Source organism: Canis lupus, chromosome 5 (assembly GCF_011100685.1).
Source record: "Canis lupus familiaris isolate Mischka breed German Shepherd chromosome 5, alternate assembly UU_Cfam_GSD_1.0, whole genome shotgun sequence".
NCBI lineage: Eukaryota > Metazoa > Chordata > Mammalia > Carnivora > Canidae > Canis > Canis lupus.
The window spans coordinates 13197913-13215676 of NC_049226.1; the positions used below are offsets into that span (position 1 = coordinate 13197913).

The window sequence follows — 17764 nt, forward strand, 5'->3', positions numbered from 1 at the left end:
CTAAACACAGGCCAGCAGAAGAGAGTGCCTTGCAAATCTAATTTCATTAATCCTTGCGTTTAACAATGCCAAACGTTGAGGGGTTACCATCTTCATCACACAAAGAAAATTGAGGTACCCTTATTGTGATGCACAGTGATCCAACAGGAAAGGTGAGAGCTGCATCTTTAGCTAGGGATGTCAAGCCCCCATGCCTCAGGCCTCCTTCTCCCCCAAAGGCTTAATTAGAGCTAGTTAAGCCATTTCCAATCTTCAGATAAAAGGTGTGCTCATCCTGTTACGGCCCTAACAAAGTCACTTGGGGGCTGCTCAGAATCTCTGATCTATTTAGACTAAGTTAAATGAAGGAAATGAAGGGCCCTCTAATGTTGTGCTTCTTTTTTTTCCCTTCTCTTTCAGATCTGATTGATCCCAAATGAAGAAGGGAGATTATATTATTCCAATGCAATCCAGGCCATCTTCTGGGAAATAAGAAGGGAGAAGATGGGATGGAGAAGGGAGAGCTCACACGGGCGGAACTGGAGGAAGAACTTAGGGAACCCAGAAGCAACACCATTGACTTCTATGCCCATATATAAGCAATTGGGAGATGGTCCAGGTTCAGAAATGTCATGTACAGGACACTCTAGAGAACATTTCCCCATAAAAGTCTCCAGGGGAAGCTTCACAGAATTCCAAGATGGAAAACCCTCTCCAAACAGAATCAAAACAGTAATTTTTTTAATGGTGAAAAATAACCCCGAGTTCTGAAAGACTATTTTTATAATGGTAATAATCCCTTAATCAGCCACCAGCAGGGAATACAGCATTTGGTTCAGACATTTTACCAATTACAACCCACTGGGTCCCTGTGTGGTGCTTTCTAAATAATCAAAACCAGCTCTTAATAGCCACTTGCCCAGACAGGAAGAGAAAGAATAAAACCAAATCCAAATGAGAAGACACCATTACTAAAGAAAGCTCAGCCCAGCAGGTCACTGGGAACAGGTAGCAGCAAAGCAACAGACCTGGGTAAAGTGTTTTGATTTGGGAGTTTAGGGATTCCAGGAAAGTGAGTGGAAGCCAAGAGCCTCGGGAGGCCCAAGAGCATGGGCTCTGGAGTTGGACAAGCCTGAGTATAAATTTTAGCTCTGCCCAAAGTCCTTGCTAATAGTGAACTTGGGTCAAGTTCCTTATCCTCCTTGATTCCCAGCTTTCCTATTTGTGATGTGGGAGACTATCCACCTTCCAGGGCCATCCCCCAGATCAGAAGTGATCTGTACGAAGTGCCCATGTGGTGTCTGATTCACAAGAGGTACTCAAGAGATGTCATTTCCTGTTCCTGGTCATTCCCCCTTCTCTTGCCAGACCACCTTGGATGGCATTGGAAGAATATTAGAGCAGAGATACTGACTTTCCTCCCACCCTGGAAAAGAAGTCCAATTAATTATCACTCCCCAAACCACTTCATCCTGTAATAATCAGGGGAAGGACACCTGTCGAGAGGCAAAGATTCGGCTGGTGATTGAGATGGGACCTGGGGACCAGAGCTGCAAGGCTACATCTGTGCTCACGATATAACTTGCACAGTATTCACTGGTATTCACAGAACCTGAGTGAGACAGCAAAGTAGCAGGACAGTCACCAGATTTGTTGAAGAAAAATGGGTAATAAAGAGGATTATTGCAATCCACTCTAAAAATCCAATCAAGAATGTGTGTCCCTGGAGAAAAAGGAACCCTCTTGCGCTGTTGGTGGGAAAGCAAACTGGTGCAGCCATTCAGGAAAACAGTATGGAGTTTCCTCAAAAAGTTAAAAATAGAACTACCCTATGATCCAATTATCACACTACTGGTATTTACCCAGAGAACACAAAAATGCTAATTTAAAGGGATACATGCACCCTCATGTTTATAGCAGCATTATTTACAATAGCCAAGATATGGAAGCAGCCTTAGTTTCCATCCATTAATGAATGAATAAAGATGTGGTAGACGCGTGCGTGCACACACACACACACATTCACACACCTGGAATATTACTCAGCAATAAAAAAAAGAATGAATGCTTGCCATTTGCAATAACAGGATGGACCTACAGAAGATGATGCTGAGTGAAATCCATCAGAGAAAGACAACTACCATGTGATTTAATGCATATCGTATTTAATATGGAATTTAAGAAATAAAACAAACGAGCAGAGGGGGAAAAAAGGAGATAGAGAGGGGCGAACCAAGAAACAGATTCTTAACAAACTGAAGGTTACCAAAGGGGAGGGGGTGGGGAGAGGAATGAAACAGGTGACGGGGATTAAGGAGCACCTCGTCATTATGAGCACTCGGTGATGTACGGAAGTGTTGAATCACTGTATTGTACACCTGAAACTACACCTGAAACTATTGTATGTTAACCAACTGGTATTAAAATAAAAACTTAGAAAAATGTGTGTTCCTTAGAGCAGCCGAAGGTCAATATCACCATCCTCTTTGATGGTCTCATGGGCTCAAAAGGATGAGGGTGAACTATGGGGAGGTCAAGAGGAAATTCTATGCGCTATTTGTCAAGGCATAGCTTGTGTCCCCCCTGCACGGGGGGTCCATCTGGGTGCTAGTCAAAAATATGCAGATTCCTGGAAGGCACCCAGTTTTGCTGACTCAGAATTTATAGCTATGGGGCCTGGGAATATAGCTGCAACAAGCACCATTGGGCATTCCTGTGCACATGTAGGTTTGTGATGCCCTACCTATACCAACAATGTGTGCTTCTGGGGAAGGATCAGTAGCTGCCATTTAGGACACCCCAGAGCAGAGTCCCCTGCTGGGCTGGGCTGGAGGCTGGCGATGCTGTTTCTTAATGACCGGGGCAATCCTGCAGCCTGGCAGCGGGGAAAAGCCAGCCTGAGTGGTGGCTGCTGGAGAAAGAGTTAAGGGGAAGAGGTACTTTGAGCAAAATTAGCAGTCATTCAAGCAGAGGGTGGGGTCAGGGCCACCAGCCAACTCTGCCACTGCAGGTGTTGCTTGATGGAAGGGGCTGGAAGGGGGCTCTTTCCGGGGGAGCACTCCAAAAGCAGGCCTGAGGTCCAATGAGGGGTTTTTCAGCACCTGGGACTAGGCCTTCTGTGGAGTAAGTCTGAGGCTTGGCATGAGCATTATATTCTCCTAACTACTGCTTCCCCATCATTATTATCCCCACATACTTCATTTCCTTACCTTTTTTTTTTTAATTTTCCCTGTAACATTTACCACTACTGACACTATATTAGCTATGGATTTGTCTATATTTTGTCCCATGCTACAATATAGGCCCCAGAGAAGCACTTTGCCCATGTTTTAAAACCTGGAAGTTTTAAAACTTAGAAGAATGTCTGGAACATAGTAGGCACTTAACTGGTATTTACTGAAACCACAAATGAACATTCTGCACTTTATGTCCCATGAGCATAATGGGGCTCATGGAAAAGTCAGCCTGGAAATTTCCCTACAGGCTGAAGACTTCATTTGTTTAGGGATTTATGAGCCAGAGGGCATGATCTGAGCTTAATAACCCCAAAGTGCACTGATTATTTTGCTATGTCACCAGGGAATGTGCCTTTTGCAGGTTTGTTTCCTCTGTACCCAGCACAGTGCCTGACACACATACCCATACTCAAGACCGAGCACACGCTCATCAACTGGTGATATTCTTCCCCAGAGTTTCTGGCTACCTACCTAACCCTAGACTCTCTTCTTTATCTTGTTGTTTCCCAAGAAGGGTGACCTGGCCTCAAGGCCTAGCATAATCACAGTCCTCCTAAAAGGAGCTCCACTTGGCCCTGTGGAGCCTCTCAGATGTGGGGACAGAGTGACGGGATGTGGGTGTGGCAGGGCCTTGTCAGCATAGCCTAGGGTTTCACTGGGGTCACCCTGAGTGCTCGGTGATCACATCAGTTCCTGGGTCTTATCTGAGGTCTACTCCATTGGACTTTTGTACGGTAGAGTCTAAAAATCTACATTTTTAACAAATTTACCAAGGTGATTTTGATGTATGATTTGTCGGTCATAATAGTTAAGAACTTGAGCTTCAGAGTCTGAGGTGTTAGGTTCAAAACCAGCTGCCAATACTAACTGTTCAAAGCCTCCCTGAGCATTCATTTCCTCACTTAAAAAAATAGCGATTAATAAAAAGTACCTATCACCGACCGTTGACTAAGATGAGCAAATCTGAACTAAGATGAAACAAATAACCTGGATAGTCCTATTTTAAGAAACTGAATCTGTAATTTAAAAGTTCCTAAAAAAGAAATCCCCAGGCCCAGATCATTTCCCTGAAATATTTTACCAAACACTTAGAGAAGAATTAACAGCAGTCATATACAACTTTTTCCAGAAAAAATAAGAGAAAGGAATATTTCCTAATTCATTTTGTGAAGCCAGTATTACCCTGATACCTAAACCAGACAAAGGGAGTAAAAAAACAAAGCAAAAAACCCTCCAAGCCCACTGCAGACCAGTAGTTCACTCAGAACTTGGATGCTAAATCCTCAACAAAATATTAGCCAACCTAATCCAATGATGTCTAAAAATTATACACTATGTCCAAGTGGGATTTATTCCAGGTGTGTAAGGCTGGTTAAACATTTGAAAATCAATTAATGTAATCCGCCATATGATCAAGCTAAAGAAGGAAAATAATATGATTATATCTGTTGACCCAGACAAAGCACTTGACAAAATTCAACAACACCCACTTCATGGTAAAAAAAATTCTTGGGAAGTTAGAATGAGAAGGGAACACCCTCAGCTTGATAAAGAACATCTACAAAACACCTACAGCTAGCAGCATGTTTAAAGGCGAAAGGCTGAATGTGTCCCCCCTAAGATCAGAAACAACGTATCAATATTGAACATTGACATTCTGGCCATTGAACAAGGCAAGAAAAGGGAAAAAATGGTATCCAGATTGGGAAGGAAGAAATAAGACTGTCTCTATGCACAGATGACAGAAATAAAAATAAAATAAAGATAGGGACAGCCCAGGTGGCTCAGCGGTTTAGCGCTGCCTTCAGCCCAGGGCCTGATCCTGGAGTTCCAGGATCGAGTCCCACATCGGGCTCCCTGCGTGGAGCCTGCTTCTCCCTCTGCCTGTGTCTCTGCATCTCTCTCTCTCTGTCTCTCATGAATAAAGGATGGATGGAATAAAGGAATAAATAAATAAAATCTAAAAAAAATAAATAAATAAAATAAAGATAAATTGAAAGCACTCAGTCTGTAAAGTGAGATGGGAAAATGGTACACCCAACATGGTTAATGGCTGGTGGTAAGAGCTTAAGAAATACAAAGCTGCTCTCTGATGATGATGATGATGATGATGATGATGATGATGATAGAAGAAGAGGAAGAGAAAGATGAGGAAGAGAAGAAAGAACTTAATAACCTCCGGGAAAGGTGATTGTGCAGCCCCTTGAGAGGCACATTCCCTTGCTTAGCTACTCTGACAGCGGAAGCCCTCCAGTGTGTCTGCTTCCTGCTATAATTAGCACATTTCCTATTTCTCCGGCTCTTCTAAGGCAGGAGAAGGGCTCGCCTAAGAATAGGGGGTTGATTATCTGGGCAAAAGGGAGGTTGGGAGACCTGCTGGGATGCACCTGTCATGGCTCAGAATCCCTGTTTCCTCTGATGCCAGAGGATGGGGGGGGGGGGAGTGAGAGAGAGAGAGTTCATGGAGGAGACGGGGGAAAAGATAGGGGGTTGGAAAGGCACTTCAGAGGATGGAGCCATCCTGAGCTGATGGGAGAAGACAGGTAGCTGACAGGAGAGGAGGGCTGTGTTCGGCATGGCGCAGGCTGGTCAGGAAAGAGCTGGCAGGAGAGAACTGGCCATCCACTCCAACACCAAAGGGACCCAGTTGGTTCCTTCCCCACACTCTCTGGAGTCTGACCCTGGTTCCAGGGTTAGGGCGGAATCCAAACTAGTGGGCACAGCCTGGGAATTCCCTCCTTATGTGACACCTTCTTGCCCCCCTGGCCCTACCGAGCATGACGGCCTGCCTCTCGGTCTTCCACTGGAGCTGTCCCTTGACCCACACTAGTGGACTGACCAGCAGGAAGCGGGGGAGGCCGGGGCATGCCAGGAGCGGTGCACAGGACGCAGCCTGTCGCTCCTGGGGATAGCTGAGAGCTGGGGCCACCCTGTGCACCAAGGAGAAATGGGATGAGAGGGCTGGGGACACAGAAAGGAACAAGGAGGAAAGATGTGCCACCACGGTGGCGGAGCCGGACTTACCTGCCGAAAACCATTCCTGGTGAACTGTAAGATTTTCAAGGCATAGTTGGACCTCTGGCCTTTGCTGTTGAATTCAATGTGGCCGGTGAGACCTTCCAATTCTACCTGTCCAAGAGAGAGCGACTTACAGCACCAAACAGGCCCCAGGTCCCACCTGGCTCCGAGCACCCCACACCAGTGCCGTTCAAGGATGCCCGAGAGACAGCAGGCCGTCAAGGTCCATCCTCCTGCCTGTCTCTCAGTCACGGGATCTCATAACCACGAGTGTGATGTCTCCGGGATGAATTCACACTTGGTTGGGGCCAGGGGAGGAGAAGGATGCCCCACACCCAGTGACCTCGCAGCCATGGCATGAACCAACACAATGCCAAGGTGGAAGCCTGAACTCAGATCCTCCCGTGTCCCTCCTCCAGGCTGTTGGCTGTAGATAGACTCTTTCCTCTTTGGGCAGCTGCTCACCCACCTTCAGGTCCGCAGGAAGTCAGGAGGACCTGACCCGAAATGCAAAACCCGAGCTACTCTGCACCAGGTGTCTTCTTGGTGGGCTAGAGATCCGTGTCCATCCCCCCAGAGGAGATGTGGCTGGGAAAGCCAGCACTAAGCCATGCCTCCCTGGTGGGGCTGTAGGGCTCAGGGAACACTGTGACCCACATGCACTGAATGGGGTCACCGCAGGTGGCTGTTCTATCTGGGACAGTGATACACCGAGGAGGCTTGGGGGTGCGGGGCCTTGAACAGAGCACCCCGTCCCTCCCCTGCAGGGCCCCGGCCACCCCTCACCATGCGCAGGTAGTTCATGAGGCTCGTGCCATGTTGCCAGATCTGGGCCGAGCCGCAGGACAGGGGCTTCACGCCGATCTCCTGGCTCCGGTTGAGCTCCTGTACCGCGGTCACCACAGCATAGACGGCATCAAACAGCAAGGCTGAGGACAGCTGGGAGAGGGCAGACGGTGGGCAGGAGGCCCAGAGCGAGGGAGGGTGGGAGGGATGGGTGGGAAGGGGGAGGGGAAGGGAAAGGAGGAAGAGAAGACGGGAGGAGGACGAGAGAAAAGAGAAAGGAATAAGGGTTCTTTTTTGGTGCCCATGGCCCACCGCCTCTCACTGGGCCAGCTCTGCTTCACTCAAGGGTCTAGGTGCTTGCCCAAGGCAGACAGTGGTGGCCAAGGCTTCTCTGGGATTGGACCATCCAGCTGTCCCTTTGGGCCCAAAATGATTTCAAGGATATCCTTTGCTCTCGTTGCTCCAGGTAGGTAGCGACTTCCAAAGCTCTCAGAAATCCCCAAGAAGGACACAGGGCTGCGTATCTCGGGAAGAAGGAAGGAGCCTGGAAGCTGCCTTTGGATTTGCCCATTCTACAACGCTCAACCAAAGGTCACTTCCTCCTAGAAGAGCCCATGATACTGGACATACCTACTATCAGTCTACTTCTTTGTACTACTCAGTGCGACCGGTACTTACGAAGTACATGGTGAGTTCAAAGCCTGAAGATGAGCAAGACCCTATTCCCACAATAGATTACAGTGGAATGGAGAGGGTGTTTGGGGACAAAGGACCCAAACAGGGGTAATGTGAAACTGAGTGAGGGCACAGGCAAAGGTCTGGGGGGGCGGGGTCCAAAGAGAAAGATCCTGTCTTGGTGATCAAGGAAACGTTTCTGGGAGCACCTGGGTGGCTCAGTCAATTAAGTGTCTGTCTTCAGCTCAGGTCATGATCTCAGAGTCCTGGGATCAGGCCTCCCTGCTCAGCGGGGAGCCTGCTTCTCCCTCCCCCTCTGCTGCTCTCCCTGCTTGTGCTCTCTGTTAAATAAATAAATAAAATCTTGAGAAAAAAAAAAGAAGAAGAAAATGTTTCTTGGAGGACCCAGCATGGGAACTGAGCACTGAAGGATTTTGGTAGAAACATCATTGGATCTGGGAGGGGAAGCGGCTGGGGAAGGGGAAAGACGCTTCAGAGGTGGAACTGCACATGCAAAGGGGTGGAGACTGTGGTGCAAGCTTGGCAGGGGGCAGGGGGCAGTAGGAGGGGAAGAAGCAACAAACTAGAAATGCAGGAGGGAGTCAGAGCCCCGGGAAGAAGCCAGTGTGGTTTGTTCATATTTTCATCTCCCTATTAAATTGCAAGCTCTTAGAGCAGGAGCACACAGGGCCGTCATCTCTATATGCTGCACAGTATCTAACTGGGACCTGCCATGTGGTAGGCCCCCCCAAGACATATTTTTAGAATTGAATTAAATTTGGGGTGTAATCTGCCCACCGAGGCTCAGCAGAGCACTACCCAATGAGTTAACTGGACGTGTGTGGCTTTGGGTAGGGGCAGGAAAACAGAAGATGCCTGCTCCAGGGAGTGTGTCATCTAAGGAGGCGGTGGCACTATGCAGTACACATAAAGCCCCTGACAAGAAAAACCTACTGAATGTAAATGAAAATAGGGTCAAACCATACAGGGGCCCTACGGGGAGGCCCTGTGGGAGCAGTGATGTTGGGGTCTGGAAGTCCACACGCCACCTCATCACAAAGCAAGTTCCTTCATAGAAGTAGGACATTCACCATTGGCAACTCAATACCGTCCCACCGGACGATGCCCCCACCCCCACCCCATGACTTCTTACAGCCTCCTCCTACCTGGCCAGGCCCTGGAAGACTGAGCCCTCCAAGGCAGGGGAGGTCATCTAGTTGGAATTTTTTTTTTTTCAAGCTCTCAAGACAGAGTGTAAGCATCTTGAGACAGGAGGTGTCAGAAAAAGAGCTTGAAACCGGGAGGACTAAACCCAGAGTCTGGATCCTAGCCCTCACTCATGTGCTGAGTGATCCCGAGCACGCTGTGGAGCCTTGGAGAGAACAACGGTCCCCTGTAAACAGGTTTGTAACGTGCTCTGCAAACTGCACACCCCCTGGGTGCAGGCAGGTGTCAGCTCAGGAAGCAGGTGCTTCCAAGGCGACCTGGAGTAGCATGAGCAGGGAGCTCAAGGCAGGAGACAGGCTGGGAAGTGTGCTTATTCCCTCTGCAGCCCAGCTACCTGTTGGGCCAGGTGTCCTGTGGCAGCGACTTGGGGTGGGGTTGGGGGGCTGGTTCTGGATCTTCTTTCTAAAAGGCAGTTACAGGGGAGATAGCCCAAGAGAGTTTCCCGGCCCCAATCCGCGTTCCCTTGCAAAACTGCCAGCTCGAGTGTTGGTTCTTCCTCCTTCTTTCCCTCTGCCAATCCCTCTCCGGGTCCTCCTTTTCTTCCTTCCACCTGCTTCTTTTCTTTCCTCCCACATTTATTCAGTTCCTACCATGTGGCAGCACCACAGACCTCGACATGGCCCGATCTCCTCGGAGACATCACCGCAGGCAGAAGTCCGAAGGCCCTGGGCCTGTCCGTGCTGGGCCCTCTTCCTTTCACCTCCATCACCCCTCCTTTCTGTGCCCTGGTCCCAAAGCACCCAGGTGGGGACACTAAACGATGGGGACTAGGAGTAAGCTCTGCAGGGCGGCTCAGCCACACTGGCCAGCCGCCTCCCCGAGGCCCTCCCGCCCATCACCTTCTGCTCGCTCAGCTCCTTCTGCATTGATTCCAGGCTCACCTGCATGGCGCTCGATGCTTCTCGGCGAGCCTACAACTGTCCTTGTCCTCCGCACATAATTCATTTTCCCCTGCGCACATGTGGCTCCTTTATTAATGGACCTCTCACGTTTCCTTGCCAAAAGGACATATGGAAATGATCAATGCTATAGACTCTCCCTTTCCAGCTTAGACGAACGTTGACCTGAGGTGAGGGCTGGTTAGCGCTGCTGCCACCGGCCCCTCCATCCTTCCGTCTGGCTATCTAAAGCATACGGTGAACTAATTTCTGTCCCACCTTCTCCTTTGTCTCCCAGCTCATCTGTCCCTTCAGAGAGTCTCAAAATCTCTTGCCTTTTAGACTGCAAAGGATCCTAGAATTCAAGGAGTCCAACTCTCTTATTTTACCAATGGCGAAACCGAGGTTGGAAGAATTCACCTCCTGCCCAAAGTCACCGAGCAAGACAGAAGCCAGGCCAGGACCAGGAGCCCCAGGACCCTTGCTCCAGGCTGGTTTCCTCCTGTCTCTGCAGCACTGTCTTTCCATCCTCTTGAGAAGCTGGCGGTGAGTCACTGCTCTTGTCAGATTTATTCTTGGGCCCAGCCTCCCGGGACAACCTGGGCAATCTTCTAGACGTGGTCATCTTCCCAACAGCAGCCAGGAGCATGAGACTCTTGGGCCAGGGCTGGGGTCGGGGAAGGGTAGTGGGCAGGCCTCTCTCTTGTCCTGGGTTTGGCCATCACCCACCTTGCCTCTTGGTCTGCCTGGTTGGTTGTCCTCACGCTAGCCTCTCAGTCAAGAGAAATTTTATTGCAATGGGACATATAAGGGCAGGACAGAGGAGTGGTGTGAGGGGATCAACAGTTACCTACCTAGCACCTCTTCTCCCCTTCTTCCTCCCCAAAAGAACCCCCATTTGGTTCGAGTATCCTCCATCCCCCAAGCAGCCATGTGCTTCAGGACTGGCTAACCCAGCCCCAGCTCTCAAGGGATCCTGAGTGGTCCAGGAGTCATCCCACCCTCCCAACAATATGGGATTCGGGAAAGGGCAAGCGGCGCCATTCTGACCAATGAGACATGAATGGAGACCACGAGTGAGGAGTCAGTTCTGAGAAAAGCTTCCTGTCTCTGAGAGAGGCAGTTCTTCCTCCTTCTCTCACCACCACTGCCACTGTTAGGACATGATGCCTGGACCTGCGGCAGCCAGCCTGGCTCCAGCCTGAGGGTAGAGCTGACACCAGGGGGAGCAGAGAGGAATGGAAACAAACCTCCGTCCAGAGTCTGCTCTCCTTCTCGACTTGCTGTGGCATGAGGTGACACGTTTCCCTTTTCTGCAGAAGGCAGTTTGATTTAAGATTTCCACTGCTGGAAGCTGAATGTGCCCTCATCAGTACGAAGGCCCTAGGGACCCCCTTCCTTCCAGGGCATGGCTGCCCCAGGCCCACTTAACCCCCTCTAGAGGCCTTTCTTCCCAGGAGGCTGTCTGTCAGTCCCGAGAGACCCCGGTCCCCGCAGACTGGCAGACGCTGCTCACCACGCCATTTCTCACACCCTCCCACCAGGCCCCAGGCTCCTTCCTGCCACACACTTGTTGTTCCCACTCGTCTGGGATGTGGTTTTCTTGGCTGATGTCCTCTTATTAGCAAATGATCCGGATGCCGGGAGAGCAGTGTGTGCCTGTTTGCAGTGTTCCTTGGCATCTCGTACTCTGGGACCTTCAAGATTCTTCTAGGCTTCTAATAATTACAGCCCAGAGAGGGACCCTGGGGGGCAGGGGTAGGTGGGAGGGACAGCCTCAAGGTTCCTGTCTCCTCTCCATCTGCACAGTGCCTTCGGTGATGGTCCCCAGGGAGCTCTGGGCTTCACAGGTCCTGTCTGTGGCTCAGCCTGGGCCCATCGTAGCCGAAACCTCCTAAGCCCCAAACACCATCCCCCCTAATTGGGCCTCCTCAGGGTCTTCCCTGCATAACCAGACTGCCCCTCTCTCGCAGGCTCCTGGCACCACGCCTGGGCCTCTTCCTTGGGTGCTCCAACTGCTTCTCTGAGCCCCAGCTGCCCACCCCCAAGCTCCTCCACCTTATCGGCCCCCAGATGCCAATCTCAGCTCAGCCAATTTCACCTCTGGCGGGAGAGCCTGTAATCTCTGCCTTGTCAACTGTTCATCTCACTGCAGATCTCCATCCCAAAGCCGCCTGCTGTTCTCTCCTACCTGCTTTCTCCTTCTGTTATCATTTACTAACTCAGCTCTGGCAAGCACTGGGGATTGCAGTTGGGGAAGAGCGGCTCTGATACCAAAACAGCGCTCCGTCTGCCTCTTGGGTCTGGCTGGAGCGTCCCCTCCGTCCCCGCTCCTTCTAGTCTTCCATCCCATCGCCCTTCCCTTCAGCACCTGCCTCTGTCTTCCTGTGGCTTCCGTGCCCCATCTGTGCGCACGCCTCTCTCGTCTCCGCTTCCCCTGTCCCTACATCTTCTAAATATTAAAACCCCCAAACGGCTCAATCCTTGTTTAAAATCCTCTCCTCTTTCTTGGCACCAAAATGTCGCTTGGCAAGGGACTCTCAATTCTCTTGTTTTTATATTTTCATTTGGTTCTTCATTGTTTTTTTTCTTTTGAGCTGTTTGTAAATTGTTTAGGGGAATGAAAGACTCTGTATAAATTAAGATGAATCAGTCTGAGTTAGTAGCGGAGTTATCCCCCCGCCACTGAAGGAAAAATAAGATATCTTCCAAACACACACCTGTAACCCTCATCTCCCCCGCCAGCCCCCACCCCAGATCACTGGATTCCCATTCTCTTGGATGCCCATTTGTCTCTGAATCTTTGTAGCTTAAACTCGCCCCCCCCCCCCAAATCAGACCAGGACAGGAGCCATTAAAATCTCATCGAATAGTCCGTACAATCTGGGTTTTATTCAATGAAATAAACACTTAATTACAAACATCTGTTTTAGCCTAAATTCTAATTACTTAACCTAGCCATCTGTAATTTTAATGATTTCCTACGATTTTTGTTCTTTGCAGTGTGATTAATGGGAGCGGCATGTGAAATAGCGGGTATGTGTCTCCATCCACAGCTTGCCCGCTTGCAGCTCGTGTGGTGTCAGGAGGGAAGCAGGGTAGCGGGGTGCAGCCCCAGCCTGGGTGGTGGCACTCAGCTTTCTCTCGAGGTTACTAACCCCTCAGCTCAGTGGCTCCCTCCCCATGTCCTCAGAGCAGCCCCCTTTCCAGCCCCCTGGGAAGGGAAGGATGGGGGGGGCGCGCACACACAATTTAGGAGGATGAGAAATGGGACAGGAGAAATGTCAAGAGCATAGAAGGCACCTGGAGTATACAGGGGGAAGGAGAAGCAGAAGGAAGGCGAGGGAAAGGAAGAGGGAGGGGGAGGGAAGGGGACAAAGGGGAAAGAAAGGGAAAAGGGGAGGGAAGGAGTCATGAGGGGAGGGGAAGAGGGAAAGGGAGGAGTCAGGGGAGAAGACAGGTAGAGGAAGAGACTGGAATTGAGATAGAGGAGGGGCAGAGGGGAATGGCAGGGGTGGCAGGGGTCGGAGGAGAAGAGGTCCCTGCGGAGGAGCTGGCCGCAGTCTTTATGAAGCTGGATGGGGAGACAGACTGGCCCAGGCTTTCCTGGAACTGATTATTTCTCACCTTCCAGCTCCCCAGCAAATGACAGGGCTGGGCTGTTTGTACTGGAATTTCAACTCCTAACGAGACAGGAAGAGGCACCGCTTTTCAAAAGGCAGTTGCTAAGTGAGAAGCCCTGAGAAGGGTTTGTTGCTGTTTGAGGCTGTGCGCTTTCTTCCCATGTTCTTCCAGGTGGGAGCCTCCCCTTCCTCCTCCGAGGCCACAGAGCCGGGCTGCAAGGCTCTTGGCACTGAGTGGCAACTGGGGCTCTGATCTCACTCTTCTGTGCCTCGGTTTCCCCCCTTGCCCAAAAGGGGTGTGTGACCACGCTCATCTGCTACCGGGATGCATGAGGAGGAAGGAGAAGCGGAGCTGGGGTAATTTCATGGAAGGCCCTACGGGATGTCTTCGCTCTGCGCACAGATGGAACAAATGGAAAGAGCACCCCGGCCTCCTAAGCTAGAAAGAACGTACGCCCCTATTTTGCCTGCAAGAAAGCCATGGGGCTTGGCCAAGAGAAGCTGACCGAGGAAGCACCACAGCCTGGCCCCCGGGCCTGACCATCCCCCTCCTGGTGACCAGGGCTCAGGCTCAGGCTCAAACTTCCTCTCCTCCTAGGCCCCTCCAAAGTAGGCTTGCACTCTTGTTCTCCACCCCCAACACGGAGGAAGCCCCCAGAAGACCCCCTACACACTCCCTGAATGTTCCCCAACATTCCTGGGGAACCTAAGATGCTGCAGCTTTGGCAGCTCTGAGACTGGATTGGGAAGGACAAAAATGCAGTCAGGAGGGCTGCTTCCATGTGGCCGGACATGCGGCCCTGGCTCCACCCTGGACGCCTTCACACCCTGCACAGCGTCCCGCACACTAAGTGAACAGCGGTGTGGTCTTCACTTCCACCTCCTCTGGGAAGCCTTCCCTGATTATTCCAGGCAGAGCTAAGGGGCTTCACTCTGCTTTCACAGGGCATCCATCCCATTTTCCTAGAGGTGGAGGCAGATCTTACCTCCCACATCACGAACCTCAGAAGGCAGAGGCTTTGGCTCCTATTCACCATGACAGACTACAGGATGGATGTACCCCAATCCTTCATTCTGTCCTGTACTCACACCTTTTGCTGTGTGACTTCTTACTTTTCTTCTCTAAAAGAGCCGAGTCCTCATTCCCTGACTTTGAATTTATCTGTGCCTTTCCTCGGCCAGCACTATGATTTGGCAGTCGCAGTGTGCACATTCTGGGAAATGAGCATTAAGAGGCCTGGTGTGTTGCTCCTTGCTTTGTCACTATCCTGCATCCACCAGGAGAATATGCCAGGCTGGCCTGCCTGTTGGGCCAGGGGAAGGAAGAGAGGTACGGGGAGCAGAGCTGCCCCAGCCCAGATTCCCTGAGTGAGCTGCTCAGGTGAGCTGACCCCCCCTCCCGGCTAGGTCAGGAATCCATAGCTGATCCTCCCTCCCCCCCCCCCCCCCCCCCCCCCCCCCCCCGATTAGCTGATCTGATGTTCAGATGCACGAGCTACACAAATGCTTCGTGTCACGTGCTAGTGAGATTTGGGGGTTGGTTGTTCCACAGCACTTATACAGTGAAAGCTACCTGATATACTTCCTAATGCCTATCCCAGTGGCTGCCTTATAGCATATTAAAGCAGCTTATTCCGGGGATCCCTGGGTGGCACAGGGGTTTGGCGCCTTCCTCTGGCCCAGGGCGCGATCCTGGAGACCCGGGATCCTGGAGACCCGGTGCGTGGAGCCTGCTTCTCCCTCTGTCTATGTCTCTGCCTCTCTCTCTCTCTGTGTGACTATCATAAATACATAAATAAATAATTAATTAAAGCAGCTTATTCCATGAAGAGCTATGATTAGAAGACAGACCTATATTTCATTTTATCTTCACAAAAATCTCCTTAGGTGGTCAAGCAGAACCAGCCCAAAATTCCGGATCAAGAATCAGAGGTGCAGACAGTTATAGAACTACCTTAGATCACTGAGCAAGAACATGGCAAGACTGGTATTCAAATCCAGCTCCTACGCCTCGGAAGGCCAGCGCTCTCTTAGGCACATGGGAGCACGCCCGGCCTCACAGTCCCATGAAAGGGACCGGCTGGCCTTCCTGGCAGGTCCTCGCAAGCCCTCCCACTAGGTACCGGGCGGGCCCTCATCTGCCTGCTGTGGTCAATGTGAGCACTTACTGGAAGGGCTGAGTCCCTCAGAGAGTGATTGGAAATATGGCACAGGGACCTTTTATTTCACCAGGCCACATGCCAAACGTGGAACAGTCTGGGTTGGAGGCAGCAGGCTTTGTCTCCTTTCCTGGTATTATGCTGCGAGCTTTTCCAGGCTGCCTGCACCTCATTAGAGTACAGGAGCCATGGCTGCAGGACTTGCAGGGAGACCAGGGGGACAGGCCTGCAGCCGGCTGGGAGGGATGAACCTGGTCCTACCATGATGCCCTGTCTGAGGATGTCCCGCACTGTCCCCAACACTGGTGGCGAGAACCCCCTTCCATCAGAGGTCTCACCGCTGCTGAGTCCTTCCTATGGATTCTCACCTCTTCCAGGGCTAAAATACTTTGTTGGGGTGTGCTCCTTAAACCTTTTCTGAAACTCAGTTCCTGGCTCCCTGATCACAGCTCCCTGAGCTCTGCATGAGCTCCGACCCCTTAGTTACTCCTTCCTTCCTAAGATTTCTACCAGGCTATGCAATCATGGAGGTGCACAGCTTGTTAAAAGGTCCCTCTGTCCAGGCCCCTGCCTTTAGCCAGCCTTGGCCAACCACCAATTAGGTGTCCATTTGTGCAGATGTCCAGAAATGTCCTTACCCTTGGACATGCACCAAAGATAGGTCTTGCGGTCCTATTTTAGAAGCCCCCCACCAGGGAAGGGCCCGCTCCAGGAGGGTGCCCAATTTCACTGCCACCTCTCAGGTCTACTTCTTTTCCAGTTCTTTCTATCTCTAGCTCACTGTTCCACCTGCCTCCCTGATTCACTCATTTGTTCGACAAATATCCACTAACTACTCTCACTTTGCCAGGCACAATGTACAATGTCAACAGAACGATGCTCCTAGAGAGAGGGAAACAGCATAGCAGTTAAAACTTTGAACTGGGTTCTGATGCTAATTCCTCTGCGTACTAGCTGTGTGACCCTGGGCTGTTTACTTAACACATCTGGGCCTCTCTTTCAGCATCTGCAAAGTGAGGATACTGATAGACTTCAGAAAGTTGTGGGAGCATCACGGGAGCTGTCTTAGAGGGCTTTGGGAGGCTTAAAAGTAACGTGGCTGGGAAAGGACCTAGAAAGCCAGGCAGTCCCAGTCTCCTGAGAATTGGCCTTTTAACAGACGGACACAAGCACACATATGTGACCCACCGCACAGAGTAACGACATTAAACCTAGTAGAGTATGCCCGGGAAAACTTTGCCTCCATCACACACACACACACACACACACACACACACACAGCAGGGGAAGAAAGTACAAAGAGGAAAAGCAGGTGGGTGAGGGCACAAAGGAAGCTTGCCTGCATGAGCTCCTACTAGAGGCGGTGGTCCAGAGTGATGGAGAGAGCACAGGATCAGGAGTCAGGAAATCTCAGAATCTAGCTTTACCTTGCAAAAGGCTTGGTGTTTGCCTTTGAACAAGATCTCCAGGTCCCCACCCTCAGCCCCATTCTCAGGCTGGGCTTCAGTTTCCTATGCTGAAAAATGAGGAAGAGGAGGAGCGACAAGTGCCTTCCAACAGTAGGACTGTTGATCCTAAACTTGGGCAGTTCTCAGCAACAGCATGATCAGGAGTCAGGCCGCAGGAGATGCACGGACCTCACTAAATGACAGATCCGTGGCTCTGCACAGCGCTCCCCCTGCGGACCTCCACCAAGCCTACTGATTACAGCTCACTCGTTTCCAAACTTTCTCTCTCGTAACCACTTCCCAGCACTGGCTAGGACCCGACAGGGCTGGACTCCAGGAGGGTGTGTGTGTGCGGAGGCGAAGGGGCCCAGGGAGGGCTCCGGTGGGTACTTACCGCAGGCCCAGTGAAGGGCACATGGTCACAGTTCTCCTGCCAGGACTGGTTGAGGCTCTGGGCAAACTCTTGGAAGAAAGCATGCGACTGGTTGAAAATGGAAAATCCCAGGATGTTGACACGATCGTCCACCAGGCTGTCCATTCTCTGGAGCGAGAACTCCTGAAAGACCCAGGAGTCAGAGAACAGGGTTAGCAAGGGAGGAGGCGTGGGCTCGCTTGGCTGGAGCACGTCTGGGGCTCTCCTATTCAAACGAACCCTTGGTGGTGGTACTCGGCTAGGTACTAAAGGTCCAAAGGGAACCATGAGCTGCTCTTCTGAGAGTTTGTGGTATTGGGGAA

The 17764-nt window shown here is 51.1% G+C and overlaps 1 protein-coding gene across 7 annotated transcripts in view; it reads right to left on the reverse strand.

Annotated features, from left to right (window-relative positions):
• Window positions 1-17764, reverse strand: part of GRIK4 (glutamate ionotropic receptor kainate type subunit 4) — a 422971-nt gene that overhangs the window by 95972 nt on the left and 309235 nt on the right. For all 7 annotated transcript variants that reach the window (XM_038535885.1, XM_038535878.1, XM_038535883.1 and 4 more), the window contains 3 exons: window positions 17424-17585; window positions 7020-7172; window positions 6240-6344 (listed from right to left, as the gene is read on the reverse strand). In XM_038535885.1, coding sequence (XP_038391813.1) covers window positions 6240-6344; window positions 7020-7172; window positions 17424-17585 — 420 coding nt within the window. The remainder of the gene's footprint in view (window positions 1-6239; window positions 6345-7019; window positions 7173-17423; window positions 17586-17764) is intronic.